The 26,239-nt window shown below is 42.1% G+C and overlaps 1 protein-coding gene and 1 pseudogene across 1 annotated transcript; one reads left to right on the top strand and one right to left on the bottom strand.

The window, feature by feature from the left end:
• Positions 1 to 5,107: 5,107 nt before the first annotated feature.
• Positions 5,108 to 26,239, bottom strand: LOC5576211 (the record flags this gene model as incomplete). Its single annotated transcript, XM_021850769.1, has 5 exons — positions 5,108 to 7,305; positions 7,360 to 8,046; positions 8,103 to 8,653; positions 25,618 to 25,818; positions 25,886 to 26,239. Coding segments are annotated over 5 exons (3,720 nt in total), but the record flags the coding sequence as incomplete, so codon positions are not given.
• On the top strand, positions 9,029 to 10,047 carry LOC110678595 (annotated as a pseudogene).

The raw sequence follows: 26,239 nt of genomic DNA on the forward strand, positions 1-26,239 counted from the left end.
AACATTGCACTCGAGGGTGCTATTAGGAGATCTGGTGTGCAGAGAAATGGCACTATTATCACAAGGTTGCACATGATCCTTGGCTTTGTGGACGATATAGACCTAATTCGAATCGATCGCAGGTCAGTGGAAGAGGCCTTCGTGCCTCTGAAGAGGGAGACAGTGAGGATAGGCCTGACCATTAATTCTACCAAAACGAAGTACATGGTTGCAGGTAGAGATAGAGTCAGGCTTGGTGGTGAAGGTGCTGATGTAGTGTTTGATGGGGATGTGTTTGAAATTGTTGAAGAATTTGTTTACCTTGGAACCTTGGAACTTGTGACATGTGACAACAAAGTTTCCCGCGAAGTGAAAAGACGTGTTGCGGCTGCGAATAGGGCCTTTTACGGATTACGTAACCAGCTTAGGTCCCGCAGCTTGCAAACGGAAACAAAATTCGCCCTGCATAAAAGATTGATTCTTCCAGTGGCTCTCTACGGGCACGAAGCGTGGACGTTGAAAGAGGCATACTGAAACGCCTTCGGTTATCAAGTTATCGAGCGTTAAGTGCTGCGGACAACACTCGGTAGGAAACGAGACGCAAATCACGAGTTGTATCAAGTGTACAAAGATGTGAATATTATCAAGCGTGTAAAATACGGCAGACTTCAGTGGGCTGGTCACTTAGTACGAATATCGGAAGAAAGAATTACGAAAATAATATTCAGCAGGGAACCAAGTAGAGGTCGGCGGCTTCGGGGAAGACCGCGAATACGCTGGCTGTACGCAGTGGAAAAGGATCTGGTGACCCTAAACGTTCAGGGCAACTGGAGAAGTTTCACCCAACACCGACGAAGATACGCCCGGCAATGGCGTGACGCTACGCTGTAGCCATCAAGGTATCAGTGTAGGTAGGTAGGAGCTGAGACGAGACTCGCGAAGACGGTCTTCTTTTTCTGTGATTGCTGAGTTTTTTTCTTATTCCACTTTGTGTTTATATCAATTATGCGCAAGCCGTTCAAATCCTCACATGAACCTCTCAGCAAAAAATGATTGAGTTTGCATCACATCGAATAATAAATAGCCGTTTGAATGAAATTTCATGCCAGCAAACGTAGCAGACATTAGAAATAATTAATCTTCTGCTTAGATTTATCAGCAACTTTGGAAAAAACTGCTCCGCTGACTGAGGTTTTCAATAAAAATTTACTTTGAACACAATACTTTTCACTTTTTCAGCCATAAAAACGGTGGGCTGCATTTGACGTTTCGTGAGAGGGGAATCTGGGCTGCATATGACGTTGATATTTTTCCTCTTCGCGAGTCTCTCTCAGGGTAGGAGGAAACAGCGAAGCATGTCGTGTTCAATTGGGGATGGTGCACAAATTATGTCACGATAAATTTTAACTTTTTTGTCACGGCTTTTGTATGAGTCTTCCGAATTTTTTGTAAGGCTTTCACGCTTGGCTTGAACCCCTCCCACCTTGGAGCGTGACGTAATTTGTGCATAACCCCTTGTCCCCGTTTCATTGTTATGAGAGATCTCTACATTACACCCGGAAACGGTGTGACGCAATGCTGTAGCCAGCAAGGTATCAAGGTGGAGGTACTTCATGTTGAATGCTGAGCACAAACAGAAACCTAAGGCCAGTTGAAAAGCACATATAAGTATCATGCGCTTGAGAGTAGCTGTAGCTATGTAATAAAGAAAACTGGTTGAGTTATCAATCAGTAGCTATGTCTGCAGTGGAATGACTAGCTTATTGTTTTTCCGTGTGGTTGGAATATAATATCTTGAGGTTGGTTGTCTTAGTAGTTATAACATGTTATATGGGTCCAGGAATGATTGCACTACACGTATACTCTGGAGGATCGTCGGACTCGGGTCTTTTGCACAGCACTCGAATTGAGGCGGAGTTTCATAGAACTTGACGAGAAAGTATAACCTAGAGGAGGTTTGTGATCTTCGGGAGATAGGAGCTTTAGCTTTCGTGGTGGACAAATTGAACTCGAAATGAAGAACAGTTTGGGCTACCAGCATTGCCGCTAACCCGGGCACTACCCTTGTTGCCGTCACGCTCCAAGAGTGATTCTACTAAGGTGAGCAATATTTTAAAATTTAACGTAAATAGGTTTTTTGGTGATACTGGCCGATATAGGGTAGAAGCACCGGTTTTGGCCATACTCCAGTTGTGGCCACAGTGGATTATACACCGTTTTACATTGCCAACCAGCATCAAACTTTTTCTGTTCAGTAGATCACATTCATATGATAGAGCTACATTCATTCACTCGTCCGAAATGATTGAAAACAAAGAAAACCAATTCATTTTTCTTATAATTTTAACACCTATACACCTAATTTGGCCAGGGTTCTCCTAATTTGACCACTCTCATAAGCAATCAATGTGATTGGCCAATTTAGGTACCGAAGTTGAGTCTCTGGCCGAAAATTGTTCTTGTGGCCTATATTGACAAACGATATTTTTAAAGCGAAATAATGGTTTTAGCACAGACAAACAGACGTCACACTCTCATTGATGTCCATCGACCACCTTTTTAACGGTCAATTCAAATATATTGTAGGTGGCTAATCCACCATCCGCAGCGCTCGCATCGGTTTTGTTCGTGTTTGACGTTTACACACTACCGCCATCTATAGGCCTATTCAAATGACGTCTCAAATCAGCTGATCGGGAAGCACTTTGACATTTCTTCTATGAAAATGACAGGCCCGTGTTAGCACCGGTCTTCCACCGATGTAAACAAATGCATTGACGGATCTGTCACATGAAAAGGCCTATTGGCCCATCGGCCAAACACAAGGATTTTAGCATTGGGCGTACATGTTTCCGTGACTATGATTTTGATTGAAATTTGTTCTAAGTGTTACGTCTGTTTGTCTGTGGTTTTAGCTTACACACATAATCGTGCCTATTCTGCGCGGCGAGTGAGGTGACACGAGTCGAATGAGGTGACAATTGTCGACTCGCTCCCATTTGATTAACATTAGTCGGCTCACGTCACTCGCGGTGAGAGCGACTCGTCTCGACTCACACGCCGCGCAGAATAAGCACAAATATGGGTTGAATGCATGATTTTGTCATATTTGTACAGTGAAACCTCCATGAGTCGATATTGAAGGGACCATCGACTCATGGAAATATCGAGTCATGGAACAGCAATTCTTTGGAAAGCTGCTTCTAGGGACCATCATAGTAACCATGAAATTATGTTTTAAGTATGGTTCCATGAGTCGATATCGAGTCATGGAACATCGACTCATGGAGATATCACTGTAGAATAAATATGGCTTCCCATACAATTTTTATTGACATTTTCTCTTAAACTGGCCAAAACCGGTGCTTTTACCCTACGAGCATTTTTATGGAAGATCGCACAGTATTTCGATCAGCCGAAATCGTGAACTTAATTCTGTAGCACCTTTAAACGTGATTTTTTCGGAATTGTGTCTTCGGACGAAAATTTTCTAAAAATATAGCGCATATATTGACGGTAAATGTTAGTTCGCAACTTTGCCACGGGCGGCGCTGCGAAAATATTTTTTTTGAAATGACGATCTTTAAATATGATGTCTTCGGCAAAGTTGTAGATAATTCAAATACGAACAACTTTGCCAAAGACACCTAGTGTGTATTCAGCCGCATTTCCAAAATACAGGAGTATTTTATGAACGACCCCCTAAATCTAGTTTTTCTCGTATATTTTGAAAATGCGAAGTTTCCGGTAGCAACAATGTTCTACAAAATTGTGTAAACAGTCAAAATGAATCGTTCTCTAGAAGACACTAGGTTTCTAAAGACCAAGGAAAAGCAGTTATAACCATTTAAGTGCAAAAAATGTGTCAAGAAGAAGAAAAAAAAAGAAGTATGGAGCCACATAGCCCTCTACCCATCATATAACTAAGTACTACAGGGTAATAAGAGTCATTGATGAAACTTCCTCTAAGTAAAAGGGATACTCGTGGATACTGATGACACTACCGACATTTACAATTACTAATGATGTATTTTGAATCCTACTAGGTTTCATCTGCCACCAGCTGCCACCCAAATAAATACACGGACCCCAAAAATGACTGATTTTTGCACTTAAACAATTATAACTGCTTTTCCTTGATCTTTAGAAGACTAGTGTCTTCTAGAGAATGATTCATTTTGACTGTTTACATAATTTTGTAGAACATTGTTGCTACCGGAAACTTCGTATTTTCAAAATATCGGAGAAAAACTAGATTTAGGGGGTCGTTCATAAAATACTCCCGTATTTTGGAAATGCGGCTGAATACACACTAGGTGTCTTTGGCAAAGTTGTTTGTATTTAAATTATCTACAACTTTGCCGAAGACATCATATTTAAAGATCGTCATTTCAAAAAAAATATTTTCGCAGCGCCGCCCGTGGCAAAGTTGCGAACTAACATTTACCGTCAATATATGCGCTATATTTTTAGAAAATTTTCGTCCGAAGACACCATTCCGAAAAAATCACGTTTAAAGGTGCTACAGAATTAAGTTCACGATTTCGGCCGATCAAAATACTGTGGATCGCCCTCCGAATATTTAGGAGGAATGGTCCTACGGAGATCTTAGGCGTTGGTGTCAGGCCCTGTAAAAAATTATGTAACGAATAATCAATGCCACAACGTCAAAATCATCATAGGATATTTAAACGCTCAGATCGGCCTGGAGGAGGAATTCAGACCAACTATTAGTTCAGCGCTCACCGGCTGATGAACGGCTTACGACTAATTGATTTCGCCGCCTCCAAGAATATGGCCATTCGTAGCACCTACTTCCAGCACAGCCCTCCGTACCGATACACCTGGAGATCACTAGAGCAGACAGAATCCGTCGTGAACAACCGTACGGCTGCCCCGGTATGACCTAGAGCGGCTTAAGCAACCAGATGTCGCAACTGCATACGCGCAGCATCGAGGCAGAAGGTGGCCTGAGCTGGAAGGATACGATGGGCAGGACATGTTACAAGAATGCCGGAAAGCAACACTGCAAAAATGGTTCGGATCCGGTTGATACGAGAAGGCGTGGAGCGCAGCGAGCTAGGTGGGTTTTCACACTTAAACTTGGGTTCGGATAATGAAACACTAATTCATAATGGTTTCTATTTTATTTACACACATTTTACATGGTTGTATCATAAATGCACGAATAATATTATCAGGAGTATACAACAATTTAAAAATCGCAATTTGTAAAACAAAATCTCTCGATGCAAAAATAGTGCTTAAAACGGTTAAGTTACTAAAACATACAATAAGTTAAAATGGGTTCAGTTAAAACATTGATTTAAAACCTATTTACAAATTATCGATTCTCATTTCTTCTAATCTAAATCTTGTGCCCTGCAATTGGTTTATTTCTACACCAGACTTGAAGCACCGAGGTTGTAATGATGTTGCTCATCATAAACGTTCGCTGAGGTGCCGGTATTGGTTCCGATTCCGCCAACGGCACCCTCAAGCATGGCCGCAGTATTTGCCATGCTGTACGGTATGAATTGGCGCGGCATTGGGATCACTTCTATCGGCTGCATAGACGAAGAATGACTTTCGTTGCTGGCCACGGCTGGACCGTGAATTTCACTAACTTTGGCACTGATGTATCCCGATTCGTCGTTCGAGAGGTTGTCCTGCGATTTACGGAACTGCTGGTGTTGTTGCTGGGGCAGATGTTGATGCTGTTGCGGTTGATGGAAGTGATGTAGTGAGTGCGGTTGACTACTGGCCAGCTGGTAGGGGAACTCTGGCGAGGGAGTTCCGGTACTACAACCGGACATGGCGAACGACGAGGCAGATGGGTTGATGTACTTCCGGCTGGAGAGCAATTTCTCCTGAACAGGAACATGCGAAACGTAATGCTGATGGTAGGATGTTGGATAGTCGTTGGAGTTCAGGAATTGCGGAGATGGTGATGGATAATATAGAGCTGGGGTGGACTGAACTCGGTCGGGGAGAGGGCTTTGAGGAAACGGGCTTTGGTTAGGGTTGAATATTTCGTTATCGTTAAGGTAGGATGGGAGAGGGTTCCGACTTCTGGCGTGCACCGATATAGGGATTTGATCTGGAAGAGTAGGATTCGATAGGTGAGAGGTTAGATCTGGGGGTTTCAGAGGAGGTTTCGGTTTGTTTGGTAGCTCATGGAAATAGGCATCTTTGGGCACACTGAATTGCTGTCGAACAGCAGCGACAGGTTGGTTTTCGACTTTTGGTAGAGTTTTTTCATACATTTCTATCAGACTTTTGGCAGTGATCGGACGATCACCCAACGGCGGAGGACCATCAACGCAGTCGAGATCTTCTTCCTCTTCGCTGCTATCGGAGTAATTATCATCCTGTAGGGAGTGGTGAAGTGTTGGTGGTTCTACTTGCTGAATCGTGCTATTCTGAAGCTTGGAAATTATGTACTTTACACGATTTTGATCGGACATTTCATCGGCAGTACTTCTACATGTTTCGGCCTCTTCTATATTTTGATGATTGAAATGATCTTGAGTCTCAGTAGCTTTTTGGAACAAGTCTTGTACACTTTTTTGAAGCACCTGACTTCTCCAACTAGTGCCATTGAGTATTCTGCTTTTCAATTCTTTCAATTGGGCAAGGTTTGCCATATCTGATAGATCGCACTGATCATCTGATTCCCAGTCTTTTTCGGTATGTTCTTGATCTACATGACTTTGCTCATCGTCATCTTCTTCCTCCTCCTGGCTACTAGCATCTTCATCTTGATCGGCAGAATCCCCTGTCAATTTCTTTCTGCTGTGATTGGGAGCAGACTTGATCGTTGTATTTGATGAACTGGGAATATCTTCAAAGCAGTTATTGGCGTAAAATCCGTTAACCATCGGAGCGTTTACGCTATCCACGTGTGCTTCTTGCTCCGAGTCCTGATAACTGGTAATCTCAGACAACGTCTCGTTGAAGCTTGTGGATGTCATGTGTGTTTCGTGATATGCTTGGATCGCTGCGCTTTGATTGCCACCCAGCAGGGATGAACTAGGTGACATGGTCGAATGGGGTGTGGAGACAGAGCTATGGCCGTTTAGTGCCGAAGGATTGCGGTATGAGCCTTGCGAGTTCGAGGATCGTTCCTTGCGAGTTGTAATATCTTTGGAAATTTCCGGAGAAACCGGAGCAGCAGGCAGTAGAGATTGAGTAATCTTCTCCATCTCTTGCGCTATGTCATAGCCGTGAACTGTAGAGTCGCGCTTTGAAGACGTCTGGTGGTACACTTGTGGATTGTTGTCGTAATGATGGATGTCCTTTAGTCGATCCAATGCTAGTATGTATCTAAAAACAAATTTCAATGAATTACAAGATAAAACCACAAAAACCTACACTTACCTATTATCACTATGCTTCTTCTTACTGATCTTCTCCAGCTCCAAAATCTTCTTGGTTTTGCTCAGCAACTCTTCCAGCCTCTCAGTGACTTTGATTTTTTCGTTTTTGTGATCGTAGCTAGACGATCCTGCCGACGAGGGTATTTTTCGATCTTCTTTGGATGAATTCCCTCCATATGCTGAACTCGGCACCCGATCCTGGTATATCACATTGTTCTTCTCCTTATCGTTGTCTTTGTCGGAGTAGCAGTAGCTATCATGTCCCGAGTGGCTTATCGAGGATGACCGTTTACTGCCATTCCGCTGGTCAGCGTCAAACTTTCGCAAAGGAGTTCGACGGCTTGACTCCTCTGCTTCCGAATGGTTTTTCATGTTCGAATTGTTCGAGCTTTCAAAGTGGTCCGAATAATCCGGACGCTTGTGATCCGGCATATGGTCCTGAGAATCTAGGAAGTCGATGCTTCGCGAGAACTGTGGCGTTGAAGATTTTATCCGATCTTCAAGAAGGTCGTCGCTACCATCGAGAAGCTCGAGACTTCTGCATCGTGTTAGCGTGTTTGTATTGGCTTCATCCTTTCTCGTTTTGGTATTGTGCGGTCCGGTTGAACGTTCCGCTATGCCTCGTTTCAGCCACTGCTCCAGATGTAGACGTTTGTTTTCACACTGAACCCTGCTTGCGATCATCGTCCTGTAATAAATCAGGATTTAATTTTAATTTATAGAGCATTACAAAAAAATACTTACTTCGTTAGCTCCTCGATTTGGTCATCCGTCTTCATAGCCAAAGCCGTCATTCTGCTGTCCAGCTTTTCCGTTGCCTTATGTACATACTTTCGTATACTCTTTCTGTTCTGATTCATGCGTTGTTCGAGGTGTTTGAAAAATGGCGCGCAATAGCAAGTGTTCCCCACTCCTACTGGTCCTTTTCGGATGTTCCCAGCTAAATCCAGGAAGTACTGCTCTCCTGTTGCCAGTGGTTCCTTCGGTAACGTTTCCAGCTTAGGTGAGGGAAAGTTTTTCGGATCGGGGAAATAGTGACACCCGTACGGGGACCAATGTTGCGGATCGACGTCGTACCGTTGGTCATAGCCACTCCGCCCCCGGGATTTGTCACGTGACTTTCGATCCTCCTTGCTCCGCGATCGTTCGCCACTTTTCCCATCGCGGACCTTCCGATGGGAGCTACTGGAGCTGCGTTCCCTTGCATGTCGGGAAGAAATTTGCACTGGCGTATTGAGGATATTGAGGATTTCGATGAGGTTCTTGCGGATGGCAATGTCTCGAGGGGTTTCATCCTGCAATATAAAATACAATAACGATTTGATTAGGTTGATTGGCACGATTTCACAGAATTATAAATCATCACTGCCCAGAATAAGCAATGATATATCTAGGAGTACAAATAGCTTTAGTGCTAATACGTATTCAGACAGACCATGCTCGGCCATAGAGATAATTAATTAGCTCATACCAAGAACAACCAAAATTAAATTAGAGCTCTAAGCGTAACTTGTATGCTTTCAGAGGCGTATGAACAACATTGATTCATTCAACATTCCGAATGATCATGCTCGTAGATCCGAATGCCTAAGCTCAAAGAAAATCTTGAATAACCTTGAACGGTTTTTTGATATCATTATTTTAAACTCGATTTACAACTAGGTTTATGAATGTTAATTGGTTTGAGATATACCTGGTTTTGAGTTCATAAAAAGGTTAAAAAGTAAGAGGTTGTTTCCGAGATACGACCGCCAAGTTGACGTTGAATAACGTTAGCTTCTTCTATTCTCTAGCTTGAGACTGTCACGAAATTATGAAAGAATTCTACTGCTAAAAATCTAATCAATTTTCACACTTTTGGTTGCATGTCAATTCTCACTTATTATGGACATTGTGTGTTATTATTTGGTTGGTTCGGTTAACACTTCAACACCGATAGAACTGGTCGATGGAAGAAGGAGCATGAGCGTTAACACTTACTCTCCAAACAAATATTCCGGTTGAACGTTAGGTCCACGCATGATCCACTTAGATTGGTTGCTTTAGTGGGTTTTGAAGCCAGTTTGAGGTACTTCTCTAGTGCCTATTACAATGATTGGCATGGTCTCCTTTTGATACTCGAAGAAGTTCCGCGCCATGAAGAACTTCTTCTGCTTCGTTGTGGTATCTGGGGACGGACGGCAACTTCACCATCGATTTGAGCAAAGAGGAAAACATGAAGTTTGCGGACTTCAAGGAGAAGTACCCCAACCTCAAACTGACTTCGGATCCCACTAAAGCAAAACCATTACTACGACGATGGCTCGTATCAATCGGACTGCCCAGAAGTCCACTGGAGGAAAGGCCCCTCGCAAGCAGCTGGCTACGAAAGCCGCAAGAGCACCACAACCACCGGAGGAGGCGAGAAGCCGCATTGCTATCTGCCGGGAACGGTTGTTCTGCGTGAGATCCGTCATTACCAGAAATCGACGGAGCTGATGATCCGCAAGTTGCCATTCCAGCGCCTTATCCGTGGTTCAGGACTTCAAGACGGATCTGCTATTCCAGAGCCCGGCCGTCATGGCCCTGCAGGAAGCGAGCGAGGCCTATCTGGTCGGTCTGTTTGTGGATACCAACCAATGCGCGATCCACGCCAAGCGTGCCGAAGGACGGCCAGCTGGCTCGTCGTATTCGTGGCGAAAGTGCTTGAATTGAATTGCACCACGATTTCAAACAAAACGGTCCACGTAAAAGAGTTACAACCAGATACATTTCATTTAATTATCAATTATAATTTCGGTTGATTTGTTTTCAACGGAGAGAAATGGCAAACATAGTTCCCGTCGCTCGGGTCGGGCGGCGGTAGCATTTTTGCAGTCTTCTCTGTGTGCGTATTAGCATACATGTAAACAGCGACGATGATAACGGAATTATTTAAGGGGACACGGGAGACCGTGTTATTTTCCCTATCTTTCGTCTCACTCTAACAATAATCATCAAAACTTTGTGAAAGCAAATCTCGAGTTTTAGTGAACCGATGAAGCTGAAAATTTATCGGGCTGTGCACTACATATATAGAATCATAGTGATACATTTTTGCATCGATATATGGAGTGGTTCTTGGGATTTGCTTCATGAAATGGATAGCGTGATTATGATGACGTCCCGTGCGGCCTTAATCATCGCTAAATGCGAGGCAAACTGGGATGGATTCTTCATTCTAGTGCCGTCCGCAATTTATCCGACCCATGCCCAAAGAGGAATTTATTTCTTGGCACTGTTATTCTCGAAAAGTATTATTTGGCCCTGATCACCAATCACCAGCAATGTCGCTCTTCACTGTGGAAAATTGTCATGACTCTTTCAAAATGAAATTGTCGTCCTGAAAAGGACGGTTGGGGGTAGTCACCGTAGATCGAACTGGGTTTTCATTCCATTGTTAGACAGGAACACACTAAAAGATTATGCGATCGGTAGTTATGTGCTTCCTTGTCCATCCTTGTATTCGATGGTTTGCTCACTCCTCCGACGGCAATTATCAAGGTTTCTGGACGCATTCTCCACGAATTCGATAGGCTAGCTGGATTTCCATGGCCATGATGACCGATTTCACGGCACCCGCAGTATTTAGATTATGAATAAACAGCAGAAGCAGTAGCAGCAGCGACGAATGTGTAAAATTTGTTCCGATGTGAATCCTGCTCCGGTTGCTGGTCGACGATTGACTGATGCGCGCGTGGCTGATTGGAGTTTGGCTGGCTTCGACTGAACACGATCGAATAAAGAGAAGCAAGAAGAAGACCGAAAGGGGCGTTTCCCTTTGAATGGTATCAGGTATCAGAAGGCCGGCTCCAGAGGCACGTTCCCCGCCATTTGGGAGATTTGTGCCATCGCCATATTTGAGCCTATTTCATCATCTACCCGATGGGAGAGGAAAAGGAAGGGAAAGATGGGAGGAAATAGTAGTGGGGTCCCTTGAAGAGGGAAGATCGCATAAGCGAATTGAGAGCATGTAGCTCCATACCACAATGGGTTCGAGCAGCGCCCTAAAAAGGGCACTGCAAAACGCATGAGCGCAAAGAGAGCCTATAGCTCATTACCACAGCGGGTTAAGAATAACAGAATGTCCTGAAGATTCAGGCTTATGAATTCAGTTTCACTTAAAAAGTGTTTACCAAGTAATTGGAATCGCATTTGCGCAAAACTGGACAGTTGCATATCAGGTGATACGAAGTTCCATAATCGGAGTCACAACTATCACACACAAATGAGTCGCGGAAGTGTAAAATGGACAAATCCTATAGAAATCACTAAAATGTTTATGAGAAACTTATTTTTCTCGGTTTGAAGCACTTTTAAAATCCATACACCATGCTTATCTTAATGTTTATATAACGTAGAGTAATCATGCCAAATTTCAACCTAATCCGTGCATTTTTACTATAGTTATGTAAGTTTTTGTGATTTTGCATGTTTTGTGACATGAAATCATTGGTGGTCATTTTGTCCCACTTCCCCCTAATATGAAAATCTTAAATTTTGCAAAACATCTTCTATTATATAGAAAAACAAACCCTGAAAATTTCAGGAGAACATCAATACAACGTCCTTTTGAAAGGGGGTTGCGATTCTCGCGAGCTGGCTTAATAGTCTCTTGAAACGCAGTTGCACTGATTTTGTATTCCATAACTCGATAACTTGAGTAGTTTGATATCGAATACATCTTGAAATTAAAACTTTCAAAAGTAAATAAATGAAAAACCGAATTTTATTACTATACCATTTAATTCCACTAGAGTTTGTATCCTTTGACAGACACGCGTATTTCGACCACAACTGTATGGCCGTCTTCGGTGTCGTGTACTAGACTCAACTTATTCCACTAAACAGCTCGAAGATTTATTATCATTCAAAAGTAAGAACTGTTCATTTTATAAAGTGGACACCTTGTATATGCAATATCTTTCATTTAACGATGAAATCGCCAGAGGTTTTGTTTGCATCATTCGACTAATATTGTACAATGTTGTGATTGATAAAAAATACAAACATAATTAAATTTCACATTTATAAGGTACAACGTTTAGAACGGTCGGTTTTTGGAGGTTATCAAAATTAATGATTATTATAAATTGGCTGGAAAATTCGACAATCTATATTTTTTTTATTAAAAAAAGGGATTGTTCTTCGAAAGCATAATCAATCGTAAGCAACATTTTTCCAGATACCGAAATCCGGACACTCTTGAGGAATTATTAGATTTTTGTAGATTTAATCATTTAGATCGATAGTTTGATTTGTTGAGATCATTTTAAAGTTAATTGCATCAAAGTTGCCTTTGAACTGATAAAATTAATAAATAATATTAAATTGCCTTTCACCTACAGTGTAAATTTTCATTGCTACAGGGGCCCAGCAATATTTGTGTTATAAATGAGTGAAGTGTGTCAGAGCTATTTTTGATGCTTCTAATATATAGATTTGTGTTGATTGGTGCTTACGAAGATCTGTAGTGATGGAAATGTGTCAAAAACTAACTATTAAATTGCATAACTCTATGTGTCCGGATTTAGGAAAAGTTAAGCTTAATTCGACTTTAACTTCTCCCCGTAGTACTTTTATATTATATTCCATGGTTGTATAACCTCCGGGTTGAACTGTTTAATCGTTGCCTATCGTTCCCAGTGTTGATTAGAACATTCGAGAGCAAGATGATTATTTTAAAAATGCTGTGCTGTTGTGTGGCTCACTTGTACGACTACCAATAGAAATCTCCCACAAATCTTAAGAAAAAATCAATCCTTTTGGCGTCAAATCTTAGCAAATCGTATGGCTATAGATGTCCAATTGACTATTATTAATATCCAGTACCGTAAAATCGGGTGTAATTGATCAGTAGGGTGAAATTGATCATCGTATCACACGATTCTATTTATTCGTAATGGAGCACAAATATCAATGTAAGTTGCAGTAAATGAACGTTGCTTGTCGTAACTATTGTCGAATTGTGCGTTGTGAAGTTTTCTGCGTTAAAGAATGTTTATTACTATGAAAATAACGTAAAATTTCAAAATCATGCACGGTGCAGTATTGACAAACACCTATGAACTTCTATTAATAAGCAAGGATTTGAACTCGGTATAAACCTGAAAGTTTGTGAGGATGCATTAATGAATGTTTGCCCTTTACTGGCATAAACCAGATTTGCTGGTATTTCTGAAACATAGTATTTGGAAACTTGCAATCAGAAGACACAGTGTGTTTGTTTGACAAATTGAGACATGAATTTGCGAAAAAATACGCGTTCTAGTGAGACTCGAACTCACGACTCCGTGTACGCTAGACCGGCGCTTTAACCAACTAAGCTACAGAACACCTTATGATTCTGCGGAATAGAAAGCCAAACTGAATCCGAGTACTAACTATAAACACATCTCTTTTCGCAAATCCATGTCTCTTTCGGACTTAGAGCCAAACCCCTGGCGCAGTTGGTCGTAGAGCGTGCGACCGCACTGAGAGCTCAACGCATACTGAATTTCGTGCCGGCAAGCATTCGGCTTATAGGTATGCGGCTGTAGAGCGTAAGAACTCAGTATCCATAAACAATTCGCTCTCACTTGCGATCGGGAGATACAAACGTGAGCGTGTTGGGGGTTTGGCTCTAAGTCCGAAAGAGACATGGATTTGCGAAAAGAGATGTGTTTATAGTTAGTACTCGGATTCAGTTTGGCTTTCTATTCCGCAGAATCATAAGGTGTTCTGTAGCTTAGTTGGTTAAAGCGCCGGTCTAGCGTACACGGAGTCGTGAGTTCGAGTCTCACTAGAACGCGTATTTTTTCGCAAATTCATGTCTCAATTTGTCAAACAAACACACTGTGTCTTCTGATTGCAAGTTTCCAAATACTTTGTGAGGATGCTTGAGATATATCCCCAAACCAGATTTCATCACCAAAACTCGTACCAATTTGCTCATATGGTTGAAATAATTGAATTTCTGTTAGATATCATTGAATTCCTTAGGAAATTGCATACATTTAGGCGTTTTTTGCGTTATTCTTGAAATTTAACTATTCGTTATTTATATAAATATTGCATTGTTAAGAATTTTACACGCATATTCGGATTCAGGGAGCTCAAATTTATCATATAGAGTTGTTTTGGAAACTAACAACAATGGTATTGACAAGTGATCAATTTCACCCCGAAATGAGTTCCTCTGATTTTTTATTTTAGAGGTATTTGTTAACACTAAAATGACATTTGTTAGAAAATTTCGGTACATAAGTCGATGAGGCTCACCTTCGTACTTGTTTTCCTGCATTTAGTTGTTTGGCATTGTTAACATTATAGAAAACAGACTAGAAGAAGCGTGAAAAATGATCAATTTCACCCGAAATTACGGTACACTTATTGATCTGAAAATAAGAATTAATTTTATGTCTGGTTGTCGACTCAAAAAAACAAACGGCAACTGGAATGTGCCGTAGTGCTTGCTAAGCGGTTGGGTAAAAATTTGCTTGCTAGTTTCTTTAGTATAGCGAATTTTAGGATTTTTTATAGTTTTTCACTGAAAAAATGTCCGTAATTTGAAGCAAACTTAAACCAGTGACTGGATTTCAAAGCAAGAGATAAGTATGAATTTTACTCATTTTTCCTATTTTTATGATATAAATTTTAATTTCATGTAAAAAAACACCAATTAGAAATGACAAGCTTTAAGCCTCGTCAAATCGGTTTACGTTCATCCATGAATTTGTGAGGGAAATTTTACTTTCAAGTTACCTTCGTCCTTAGGTGTCCGGATTTCGAGTCATTATTAAATCGTTTTCCATCGATTTTATGAAGACAATTATTTTAAATTTAGATGGAACTGATATAGTGCCCAGATAGCCGTAGCGGTAAACGCGCAGCTATTCAGCAAGACCAAGCTGAGGGTCGTGCCGCGAGCCGAAATGTGTAGGGATAAGGACGGAAGCATCTTGACGGACGGACGTGAGGTGATTGAAAGGTGGAAGCAGCACTACGATGAACACCTGAATGGCACGGAGAACACAGGCGACGAGGGTCACGACAGCGGAGGAAGTGACTACGTCAGCACGGCGGATGAAGGAAACCAACCTGCCCCCACATTGAGGGAAGTTAAGGATGTCATCAGCCAGCTCAAGAATAATAAGGCCGCTGGTAAAGATGGTATTGGAGCTGAACTCATCAAAATGGGCCCGGAGAGGTTGGCCGCCTGTCTGCACCGGCTGATTGTCAGAATCTGGGAAACCGAACAGCTGCCGGAGGAGTGGAAGCAAGGGGTCATATGCCCCATTTACAAGAAGGGCGACAAACTGGAATGTGAAAACTATCGTGCGATCACTATCCTGAATGCCGCCTACAAAGTGCTATCCCAGATTATCTTCCGTCGTCTATCACCAATAACAAATGAGTTTATGGGAAGTTATCAAGCTGGTTTCATCAACGGCCGCTCGACAACGGACCAAATCTTCACTGTACGGCAAATCTTCCAGAAATGCCGTGAATACCAAGTCCCAACGCATCACCTGTTCATCGATTTCAAAGCGGCTTATGATAGCATCGACCACGAAGAGCTATGGAAAATCATGGACGAGTACAGCTTTCCCGGGAAGCTCACAAGACTAATAAGAGCAACGATGGACGGTGTGCAGAATAGCGTGAAGATTTCGGGCGAACATTCCAGTTTGTTCGAATCCCGCCGGGGACTTCGACAGGGTGATGGACTTTCGTGCCTGCTGTTCAACATCGCGCTAGAAGGTGTCATGCGGAGAGCCAGGTTCAATAACTGAGGTATGATTTTCACAAGATCCAGCCAATTTGTTTGCTTCGCGGATGATATAGATATTGTCGGCAGAACATTTGGAACGGTGGCAGATCTGTACACCCGCCTGAAATGTGAAGCGACAAAAGTCGGCCTGGTGGTGAATGCGTCAAAAACAAAGTACATGCTGATAGGCGGAACCGAGCGCGACAGAGCCCGCTTGGGAAGCAGTGTTACGATAGACGGGGATACTTTTGAGGTGGTTGATGAGTTCGTCTACCTCGGATCCTTGTTAAAGGCTGATAACAACGTTAGTCGTGAAATACGGAGACGCATCATCAGTGGAAGTCGCGCCTACTATGGGCTCCAGAAGAAGCTGCGGTCGAGAAAGATTCACCCCCGCACCAAATGTACCATGTACAAAACGCTTATAAGACCGGTGGTCCTCTATGGACATGAAGCATGGACCATGCTGGAAGAGGACCTGCAAGTACTTGGAGTGTTCGAACGAAGGGTGTTTAGGACGATCTTTGGCGGAGTGCAGGAGAACGGTGTGTGGCGGCGGAGAATGAACCACGAGCTCGCTAGGCTCTACGGTGAACCAAGTATCCAGAAGGTTGCGAAAGCCGGAAGGGTGCGCTGGGCAGGCCATGTTGCAAGACTACCGGACAACAATCCTGCAAAGATAGTGTTCGCGTTGAATCCGGTTGGCACAAGAAGGCGGGGAGCACAGCGAGCGAGGTGGCTTGATCAGGTGCAACAAGATCTGGAGAATGTGGGCCAAAATCGAGGTTGGAGAGACCGAGTAAATTGGCGTAACATCGTTAACGAGGTTTTATCAAATTGATTGATGTTACACCAACTAAATAAAAATAAAATAAGCTGAGGGTCATGGGTTCGAATCCCACCGGTCGAGGATCTTTTCGGGTTGGAAATCTTCTCGACTTCCCAGGGCATAGAGTATCTTCGTACCTGCCACACGATATACGCATGCAAAAATGGTCATTGGCATAGTAAGCTCTCAGTTAATAACTGTGGAAGTGCTCATAAGAACACTAAGCTGAGAAGCAGGCTCTGTCCCAGTAGGGACGTAACGCCAGAAAGAACTGACATCGATTACATTTTAAGATTCAAAGTAGATCCTGCCGGAAGTAACAATATAATATTAATATGAAAAAAAAAACCTACGCCTTCAAAGAGTTCGTTATTTAGTCAATATGTCATATTTTAAGCACATCAGAGAAACAAATGCTTTATTTTCAGAAGACCTCTCAAAGCACAATGACAGTCATTAAAATTGGGAACATTACTTTAATAAAATCGATTTTCCATGTATTATTTTCAGAATGTGTTATTCTGAGATTACCTATCAAAATATTCGGAGAAATACGCTTACAATTTGCTCTAGATCGATAAATATGCGTACATGATTTCAAAAGTAGGGAATATTTTGATAAAACGACCATAAAGAGTAAAATTTGTACCTAAGAATGTGGTTAAAACTCACGGTTTAGCTCTCTTCTATAAAAATATAGTTAATTCCGTGATCTAAATAAATTTTTAACAGGATTTTTACTGTACTTTTTTGCTGGGACTAAAAGGATGGCGTATGAGCAAATTTGGCCATAAGGAATACATCACTAAACTGACCTAGTGTCAAAGAATTGTGGAATATTATTGAGGTTTTTGAAGATCTACCTTCAGTAGAATAGTAAAGGATACCAAAATACAATTTGTTTATAAAAAATTCGGATTTTTTTCATGCAAAAAATAATGCTCAACTTTGACAAACAGTTTTTCTTAGGAGTCTTTGGAAAAACCATTAAGATCTTCAACCGAGGGGGACGGACCTGGTGTAGTGGTTAGAACACTCGCCTCTCACGCCGAGGACCTGGGATCGAATCCCATCCCCGACATAGTCACTTATGACGTAAAAAGTTATAGTGACGACTTCCTTCGGAAGGGAAGTAAAGCCGTTGGTCCCGAGATGAACTAGCCCAGGGCTAAAAATCTCGTTAATAAAGTCAAACCAACCAACTTCAACCAAAAGCATTTTGTAAGTTTTTATATTTTTATAATATTGTAGAATAATAGCTGAACGATTCACCCAAAACCGGATACGATTTGATCAATAAATAAAAAAGATATAGAGAACCAGATCCTATTCTTGTCACTTTTGATTCACTTCGGCAGTGGGTTTTTTTGAAAGCTACTGAGCTCATATTTGGCTACAATATGCTTCTTCGAGGGCCTTCCTTAGCCGATTGGTTAGAGTCCGCGGCTACAAAGCAAAGCCATGCTGAAGGTGTCTGGGTTCGAATCCCGGTCGGTCCAGGATCTTTTCGTAATGGAAATTTACTTGACTTCCCTGGGCATAGTGTATCATCGTACCTGCCACACGATGTACGAATGCAAAAATGGCAACTTTGGCAAAGAAAGCTCTCAGTTAATAACTGTGGAAGTGCTCATAAGAACACTAAGCTGACAAACAGGCTCTGTCCCAGTGAAGGCGTTAATGCCAAGAAGAAGAAGACCAACAGTGCAAAATTTCTGCTCGATCGGAGAAACTATATTTTAGCGCCAGCCGTTCAAAGTTTGTATTGCAAAGTTGCACAGTTGGTATGGGACCTAAAAGCAATCCAAAAAGTGGACTGGAGCGAGAATCTAAATTTTGTCCCACACTAGCTCTGCACCCTAGTATAAACAATGTGTCCACTTTATAAAATGAACAGTCCTTATTCAAAATGTGAAGGTTTTCGAGAATTCACATATGGTTAAATAGGGAATCACTATAGTCATAAAACGCCAAGTCAGTTTTATAACCTGCAAATAAAACAGTAGATAATATGTTCATCCATTCACAGTCAATGCAGTCTCTTTTCTGCACCTTTAGCATACAGTATTTATGATACTTCAATAAGTTTAAGCAAGTTAAAGGTATAAACATCATGAAGTTTTAACTAAAACCACGAAGAGTAGAACAATGGCAATTAAAATCAATCATCGATACAGCGAACCACTAGGTACCTATAATTCACATTTTGTTTTGGTTACTTTTTCTCCCAAGCAGCAAACAGCAACGCCATTTATAAATGAAGATATTGCAAGCTAAAGCGGAACAACCACCCATACCACAGGGAAGAACTGGAGCGAGCTTTAATTATTCTTGATCCAATTTCCTCGTCTTTCTCCATTTGCACTCACTAGAGTTTTTCTACGGCCAACAATGGTGCTTCGGATTTATTTTTGCCAACGCCTTACCACAACCTACCGCACCGGAAGCACTATTTTTGCTCTACAAATTCTGTGTTTCTTTTCTCTTGCAGCTGGTGGTTTCGCGACTAATCGGTGGGTACCGTAAAAGGCAAGCTACATTTGGGTCCCATACTTGACGTCCCATACTACACCATCTAATCTACCATCTTTGTTCATGGATGTCCTAAACTAAATCAATTCAGAAATTGCGGTAAATTAATAGTGGATAGGGTCGTGTAATAGGATACCTGACTGTAGTCTTGAAATAGATTTTTTATTTGTTTAAAAATTTCATTTCAATCATTCCGGGGTTTTCAGAAAGTTCTTTGCATTTTTTACTCCCCTATCAGGGCGGTTTAAAGCAGAGCTGGGAATGGTAATAGTTTTGAGTTTTTTCGAAAATCACGTGGCTCATCTAATACAGTAGTTCAAAATTGTGAATCTCATCAAGTAGCCTATGTTGGGTACATGAATTTTATAAATCAGTAGTGTCATTGAAGGCTGTAAATACGGGAAATGCAGCGGGAAATAGAACATTTTTCTACAGTAGTTTTGGGTTGCCCTTAGCAACGGGTGTTTTGTTATTTTCAAGGCATTTTGCCTACAGCAGCGATACGCGTGACGGCGCGGCCATAGTAACGCGTCCGCGTCCTCAACTGTAAGGCCGTCTTCTACAGTTGAGGTCGAAATACGCGTATCTGTCAAAGGATACAAACTCTAGTGGAATTAAATGGTATAGTACTAAATTCGGTTTTTTCATCTACTTATAGGTATTCTACTAAACAGCTCGAAGATTTATTATCATGAGGTAGTAGTTATCAATTTGTCAGGTCTAATATAAAACCTGTAAGAGATTCCTTGATGAAAAACTAGTAAGACTGCCCATGGTAAGGTCAATCACAATGTAGTAAGCAGTGGCGTAGCAAGGGTTTTTGGGGCCCAGTGCGGAGTTCGATTTAGGGGCCCTCAAAATTAAGGTGAACGCCAAACAGTTCCAACGAAACGTGTAAATTTCTGAGACTTACAATGCACATAATTGGAGCGTGGAATATCATGGATGTTTACAAGATATGCCATGTAAACTTCAATTTTATATCATGTAATCCAGCAGGATCCTGTGTGATTACATGGCATGTAACATATTTCTACATGAATTCAGACTTAAATTTACATGACGTCATGTTTACATTGCATAAATGAAGTTTACATGATGTGTAAACTGAAGGTAACCCAAGGAATTCTATCATGAATTACTTCAAAGATTCTTCCAGAAATTTTTCAAGAAAATCATAAGTACTTGTTCGGTCTCACCGCAACGACTCTCCCATTCACTGCAAGCAAGGCGCAGTAAGGTACAGCAGCAGCGCAGCAGTGCGTATTCAATTTGTCTCCTTTCGCCCCAGCTAGCAGCAAGCAGCCCGTTTGCTTTCATGCTGTTGCTTTGGGCTGCGTGATGCTAGCCGATCGGCGCATTACAGTATTGTGATGTTACACTCTGCCGTACTACCTCTCGCATATATAAGCGAGACCATTTCCATGTAATGTTAGTTATAAGTTGTGATCGTTACGTTTCGTATCCCCCACCGAGCAGGAGCACTGCCTCTCGGTGGTGGGCAATAAATCATCGATAGTAGTAGAAGACTGTTGTACGTTCATTCGTCTGCCCCTTCGGGACCAAAAATAATCACAACGTAGGGCCTGGTCAACCCTGGACGAAACATTGGTGCCGTGACCAGGATAACGGACACCCCGGAGGAACGATCGACGAGTGACGGGCTGGAACAGCAACGGACAACTCAACCCGGGCCGAAGTGTCGCCCAATCGGACCTCGCTGTCCACCTGTAGGACCTAGCGTCCACCCGCCGGACCATTGCCGTCCATGCATCGGACCACTGCGTCAATCCCCGGACCCCTGCGTCCACCTGTTGGGACCCCTGCGTCCATTCCCGGACCGTCGCCGTCCATCCGAACCGTAGCGTTCACCTGTGGGACCTTTGCGTCCATTTGCCGGATCATTGCCATCCATCCGGACCTCGCCGTCCACCTGTGGGACCCCTGCGTCCATTCCCGGACCATCGCCGTCCATTCCGGACCCCTGCGCCTATTTGTGGGACCCTTGCGTCTACCCGCCGGACCTTTGTCGTCCATTGCCGGACCCCTGCGTCCACCCGTCGGACCGTCCCGTCCACTAGCAAGGCCGAAGTGTCGACTTGCGAAGCAAACGCCTATCTGTGCAAAGCCGAAGAGTCGATTTGCCGAAGAAGAGCGTTAATCCCCCGTCGGACCCCCGCGTCCACCCGCTGGATCCCCGCATCCAATAATCCGACCATGATCATCATCAATGGACCCAAGCGTCATCAAAATCAATCAAGCACCAAGCAAAGTTATCATCCCGTCCCAGTGTTCTACCACACATCATCGAATTGCAGTCAATCAAGCCAGCAGCAGCAGCAACACTACCTAGACTGACTGCGCATCACCACCATCGAAAGCGAAGCATCTCTTCTACCAACAGCAAGCTGTCGTCGTTCGCGCCGAGCCGTAGCTACAGTTGAAAACATTCGTTTTCGGGCGGGAGTATGTTCGGTCTCACCGCAACGACTCTCCCATTCACTGCAAGCAAGGCGCAGTAAGGTACAGCAGCAGCGCAGCAGTGCGTATTCAATTTGTCTCCTTTCGCCCCAGCTAGCAGCAAGCAGCCCGTTTGCTTTCATGCTGTTGCTTTGGGCTGCGTGATGCTAGCCGATCGGCGCATTACAGTATTGTGATGTTACACTCTGCCGTACTACCTCTCGCATATATAAGCGAGACCATTTCCATGTAATGTTAGTTGTAAGTTGTGATCGTTACGTTTCGTATCCCCCACCGAGCAGGAGCACTGCCTCTCGGTGGTGGGCAATAAATCATCGATAGTAGTAGAAGACTGTTGTACGTTCATTCGTCTGCCCCTTCGGGACCAAAAATAATCACAACGTAGGGCCTGGTCAACCCTGGACGAAACAGTACTCAAGGAATGTATCCAATGATTTTACCATCATTTCCTAAAAACTTCTATCAAGATTTTCGATTACAACAGCTTCAAGATTTCAACAATTATTTCCTCCAGGGATTTTCCAGAATTTGCTTCAAAATAATTCGCCCAAGAGTTCTTTCAGAGAACTTTGTTGGAGTTCATTAAGGGTTACTTTCAAACTAAATCGGGTTTCATCAGATGTTATTTCGAGATTTCCTTCTGAAATATCTTCTGGATTTTTTAAAAATTTACTGTTAAAAACCTCGATCTATTTCTGGAAATGTTCCTGAGAAAATTAATAGGGAAATTATTTGGAGATATGTTTGGGAAATTTCTCTATAATTTCTTGAATGATTCCTGAAGGAATCTTAGCCCTATCACTGGAGTAATTTTCTGGGTGAAATCTGAAAATTTCTTCAGGAGTTACTCCAGTGATTTTTGCTAAGTTTACTTCAGGAATTATTCTAAAAACTATAGAGAAATTTCCCAAACATGTCTTCAAATAATTTCCCCATTCATTTTCTCAGGAACATCTCCAGAATGAGATCAAGGATTTTTTTTAGAAACTATTGGTGACATTTAAAAAAAAATCGGAAGATATATCAGAAGGGAATCTCAAAGTAACATCTGATGAAGTTTGAAAAAAACCCTTGATTAACTCCAACAAAGTTCTCTGAAAAAACTCTTGGGCTTTTGAGGAAGTCTCAAAGGAATTACTAAGATGATCGGAATTACTAGAATATTCACTGTATTATTAGCTGTAATGTGAAACCTCAGAGATTTTTTTGTAGCCTTGAAGATTTTATTTAATACACGGGAAATTGTTTGGATGAACTGCCGGATTAATTTCGTATTAAATCTTCAGAGAAATTTCTGAAGGAGCTCCATGAGGAATCCCAATTTAAATTTGAAGAGGAATTCCTGGAAGAGTATTAATTATATATTATCGGATAATCCCAAGAGGAATTTAAGGAGCAATTCCTAGAGAAAATGTGATGCTTGAAAGAATCCATATAAATCATGAAAGGATAACTGGAGTAACTGGCATAAGAATCTTCCTGAAAAATCCATAAATTAATTTATTTAAGAACTATAGAATGGTTTTTTTTATCAAGATAGCTCCTGTAGGAAACTTTGGAAGAGCTTCTGGTGAAATCAAAATAGTCAAGAAAAACGTTGTAGTGTTCATGGATTTCCTTAAGTAAATTACGAAAAATATCCTATAACCATTCCTTGAAACAACGCTGCAGATTGGAAGACTTGGTGGTGGAATCAATAGAGACATATCTGAAGGAGATCTTAGAAGTATAAGTACTTGAAGAGATCTTTGTATAAATCACTACAAGAATTCCTTAAGTTTTTCCTCGAGGAATCTGAAAAGAAATTCCTGAAAAACCTGTAAAATTGCGCAATAGTCTCTGAAGGTATCTCTGGATCCTCTTGAAGCAAGATTTGCTTCAAGCACAGTGAAGAAAAAGTGACTTAAAAGACAATTTTCCCTGAATAAGAGACTTTCAAGACCTACCGTTAAATTAGATAATTGCTTCAAAATAGAGACTAAACTTCTAAAATGAGATCTACTACCAGTCTTGAATGTGTACAAGCTATGTCCAGAAGATGGTAACTGATTTATTTTTTCAACTAGATTTTAAATGAAAATCGACTAGTTGTATTCAGGTTAGCCTAATCATTAATAACATTGATCATGGGGCCCCCACACATTACCGATCAAGGCCACCTTCAAACTGAATTTTTATCTGCTTGTATGCGTGTAAGTTTTCTAGAAATCAATATCATAGTATTCAATGAAGTTCTTACCACAATTTGGAGGCCCATACTCGAGGCCCGGTGCGGACCGCCCCCACCGCACCCCCCTAGCTACGCTACTGGTAGTAAGTCTGTTCATAAACTACGCGATCATTTTTTTGGCAACCCCTCCGTGTGGTCTTTTATCCTCCCAAAAAAAATAATATATGTACACGGGAAAAAATTCTGTGGTAAAAGTTACTATTGTAGCTGACTACGCCCATTCTTGAAACTACCATGCAATTTCAGACCAATTTACTATGTTTACGGTACATCCCACCACATTACTGGTACATTTGACAGAAATAATTTACAACAATCTGATTTCGACAACAGACATGGTAAAATCAAGCGCATTTCTGGTCTGCTGAAAATTGCCGGTGTGAGCGCTTGATTTAACCCCCTAAAATGGTTATTTTTACCGCACAATTTTTTTGCGTGTATGAACGGTGGTCTTTGGCTAAACCCCCGATAACGTGGTTTATGGACAGAGCCTAAATAATTTGAAAATTTTTCGCATAAAATAAACATTGTTTTCGAAGAAACCTTGGTTTTTATTACATACTAGTGGTCCCGGCAAACTTCGTCTTGCCTTCAAGTAGGCTGTTGAAAAACGCTATGGATCGTGCCATACAAAATGACAGTTCCGTGCACTTTCGTTTTTCCAACTTTCCCGGTGAATATCCTGGGATTTTTATACACACAAACACGTCGAACCCCTTGACGAACAAAACGGAGAGAGAATCATTCATATCCGTTGACCCGTTCGTAAGGTATTTCGTGACATACAAACACCACTCTATTTTTATTTATATAGATTACATATGCAAACATTTAATATGTAAAAAAAAAAACAAATGTGAATTTGAACGTTTTTCCGAGCAGGGTCATACCGATCAATATTTCTCCTCTTGATCAATAACACCCTGTTTTACGGTACTTGTATTAACATACACGCTAAGCCTACTCAACGCAGCGCATGTGTTAAAACTACACAGAATGAGGCAAACAATGCAGGATGCGGATCGATGGCAATGGAACTGTCAGTCATCTCCCGCGCGGCAGCAAACAGTTGGCCGTTGGTAAGATGGGGAGTTTTCATGGATTTTTTCCAGCGAAAAGCCGGAAGATGGTCGCAAATGAGAAAGTTTTTCCCCCATTTGCTTCCGCTACGGCTATTCGAATGAAAAAATCTCTGAAAAACTTTAAAATCGGAATGTTTTTTTTAATGTTTTCAGAAGCAAAACAAACATGGAAGCGAATTCCGCATTCCAAGCGTTCCTCCTCTGTGCGCATTTCACTCATTCGGTTTGTTTACCCCCCTTGCACAGAATCTGTGCTGCATGAAGAGAGGCCGATTTTGTGTACTCGGCACTCATTTCTGAGCGGATGAAGTTTAGCGTGTATCTGGTACACTCACCTGAGCATTCTTCGTGTCTTGCTTGCAGCCGGCTTCCAGTAGAATTCGGGTCAGTTTCCGCCTACCCATGGCACAGGCAATGTGCAGAGCCGTATCGCCGTTCAGGTTGATCCGCTCGAAGTCACACTTGGCTGAGAGGAGAATTCGGATGGCACCAGCATGCCCGTAGCGGCATGCCGTATGTAGAGGAGTATCGCCGTACTGTGGTTACAAATCAGATGGTAAGATTAATCTTCGTTCTAGGCAATGTTTCGTAAAGGCTACTCACATTGTTCTGCACATCGGGATCGGCTCCGGCGAGCAAAATTTCCCGACAACTTTGGTTGTGTCCATTTTGAGCCGCCAGATGCAGTGCCGAGAATCCACCGAAGTTACGTGTCCCCAGCAGGGCGCTATGAAGGGCTCCCTTCGTATCTTGGAGGACGTTCTTGATCTTGCTAGAATCCTTAATTAGATCGATGGACAGTTTGGGGCCACCGTTGAGGTGAATCCCGGTAGCACCCGGCTTCTGAACTTTGGGCAAGGAACATAGGATTTTTACGCTTCGACTGTAGCCTTTCCAGGCGGCCTCGTGCAGTGGTGTATTACCGTGCTGAAAAATTAAAGAGAAGCGTGAGCAATT

Source organism: Aedes aegypti, chromosome 3 (assembly GCF_002204515.2).
Source record: "Aedes aegypti strain LVP_AGWG chromosome 3, AaegL5.0 Primary Assembly, whole genome shotgun sequence".
Lineage (NCBI taxonomy): Eukaryota > Metazoa > Arthropoda > Insecta > Diptera > Culicidae > Aedes > Aedes aegypti.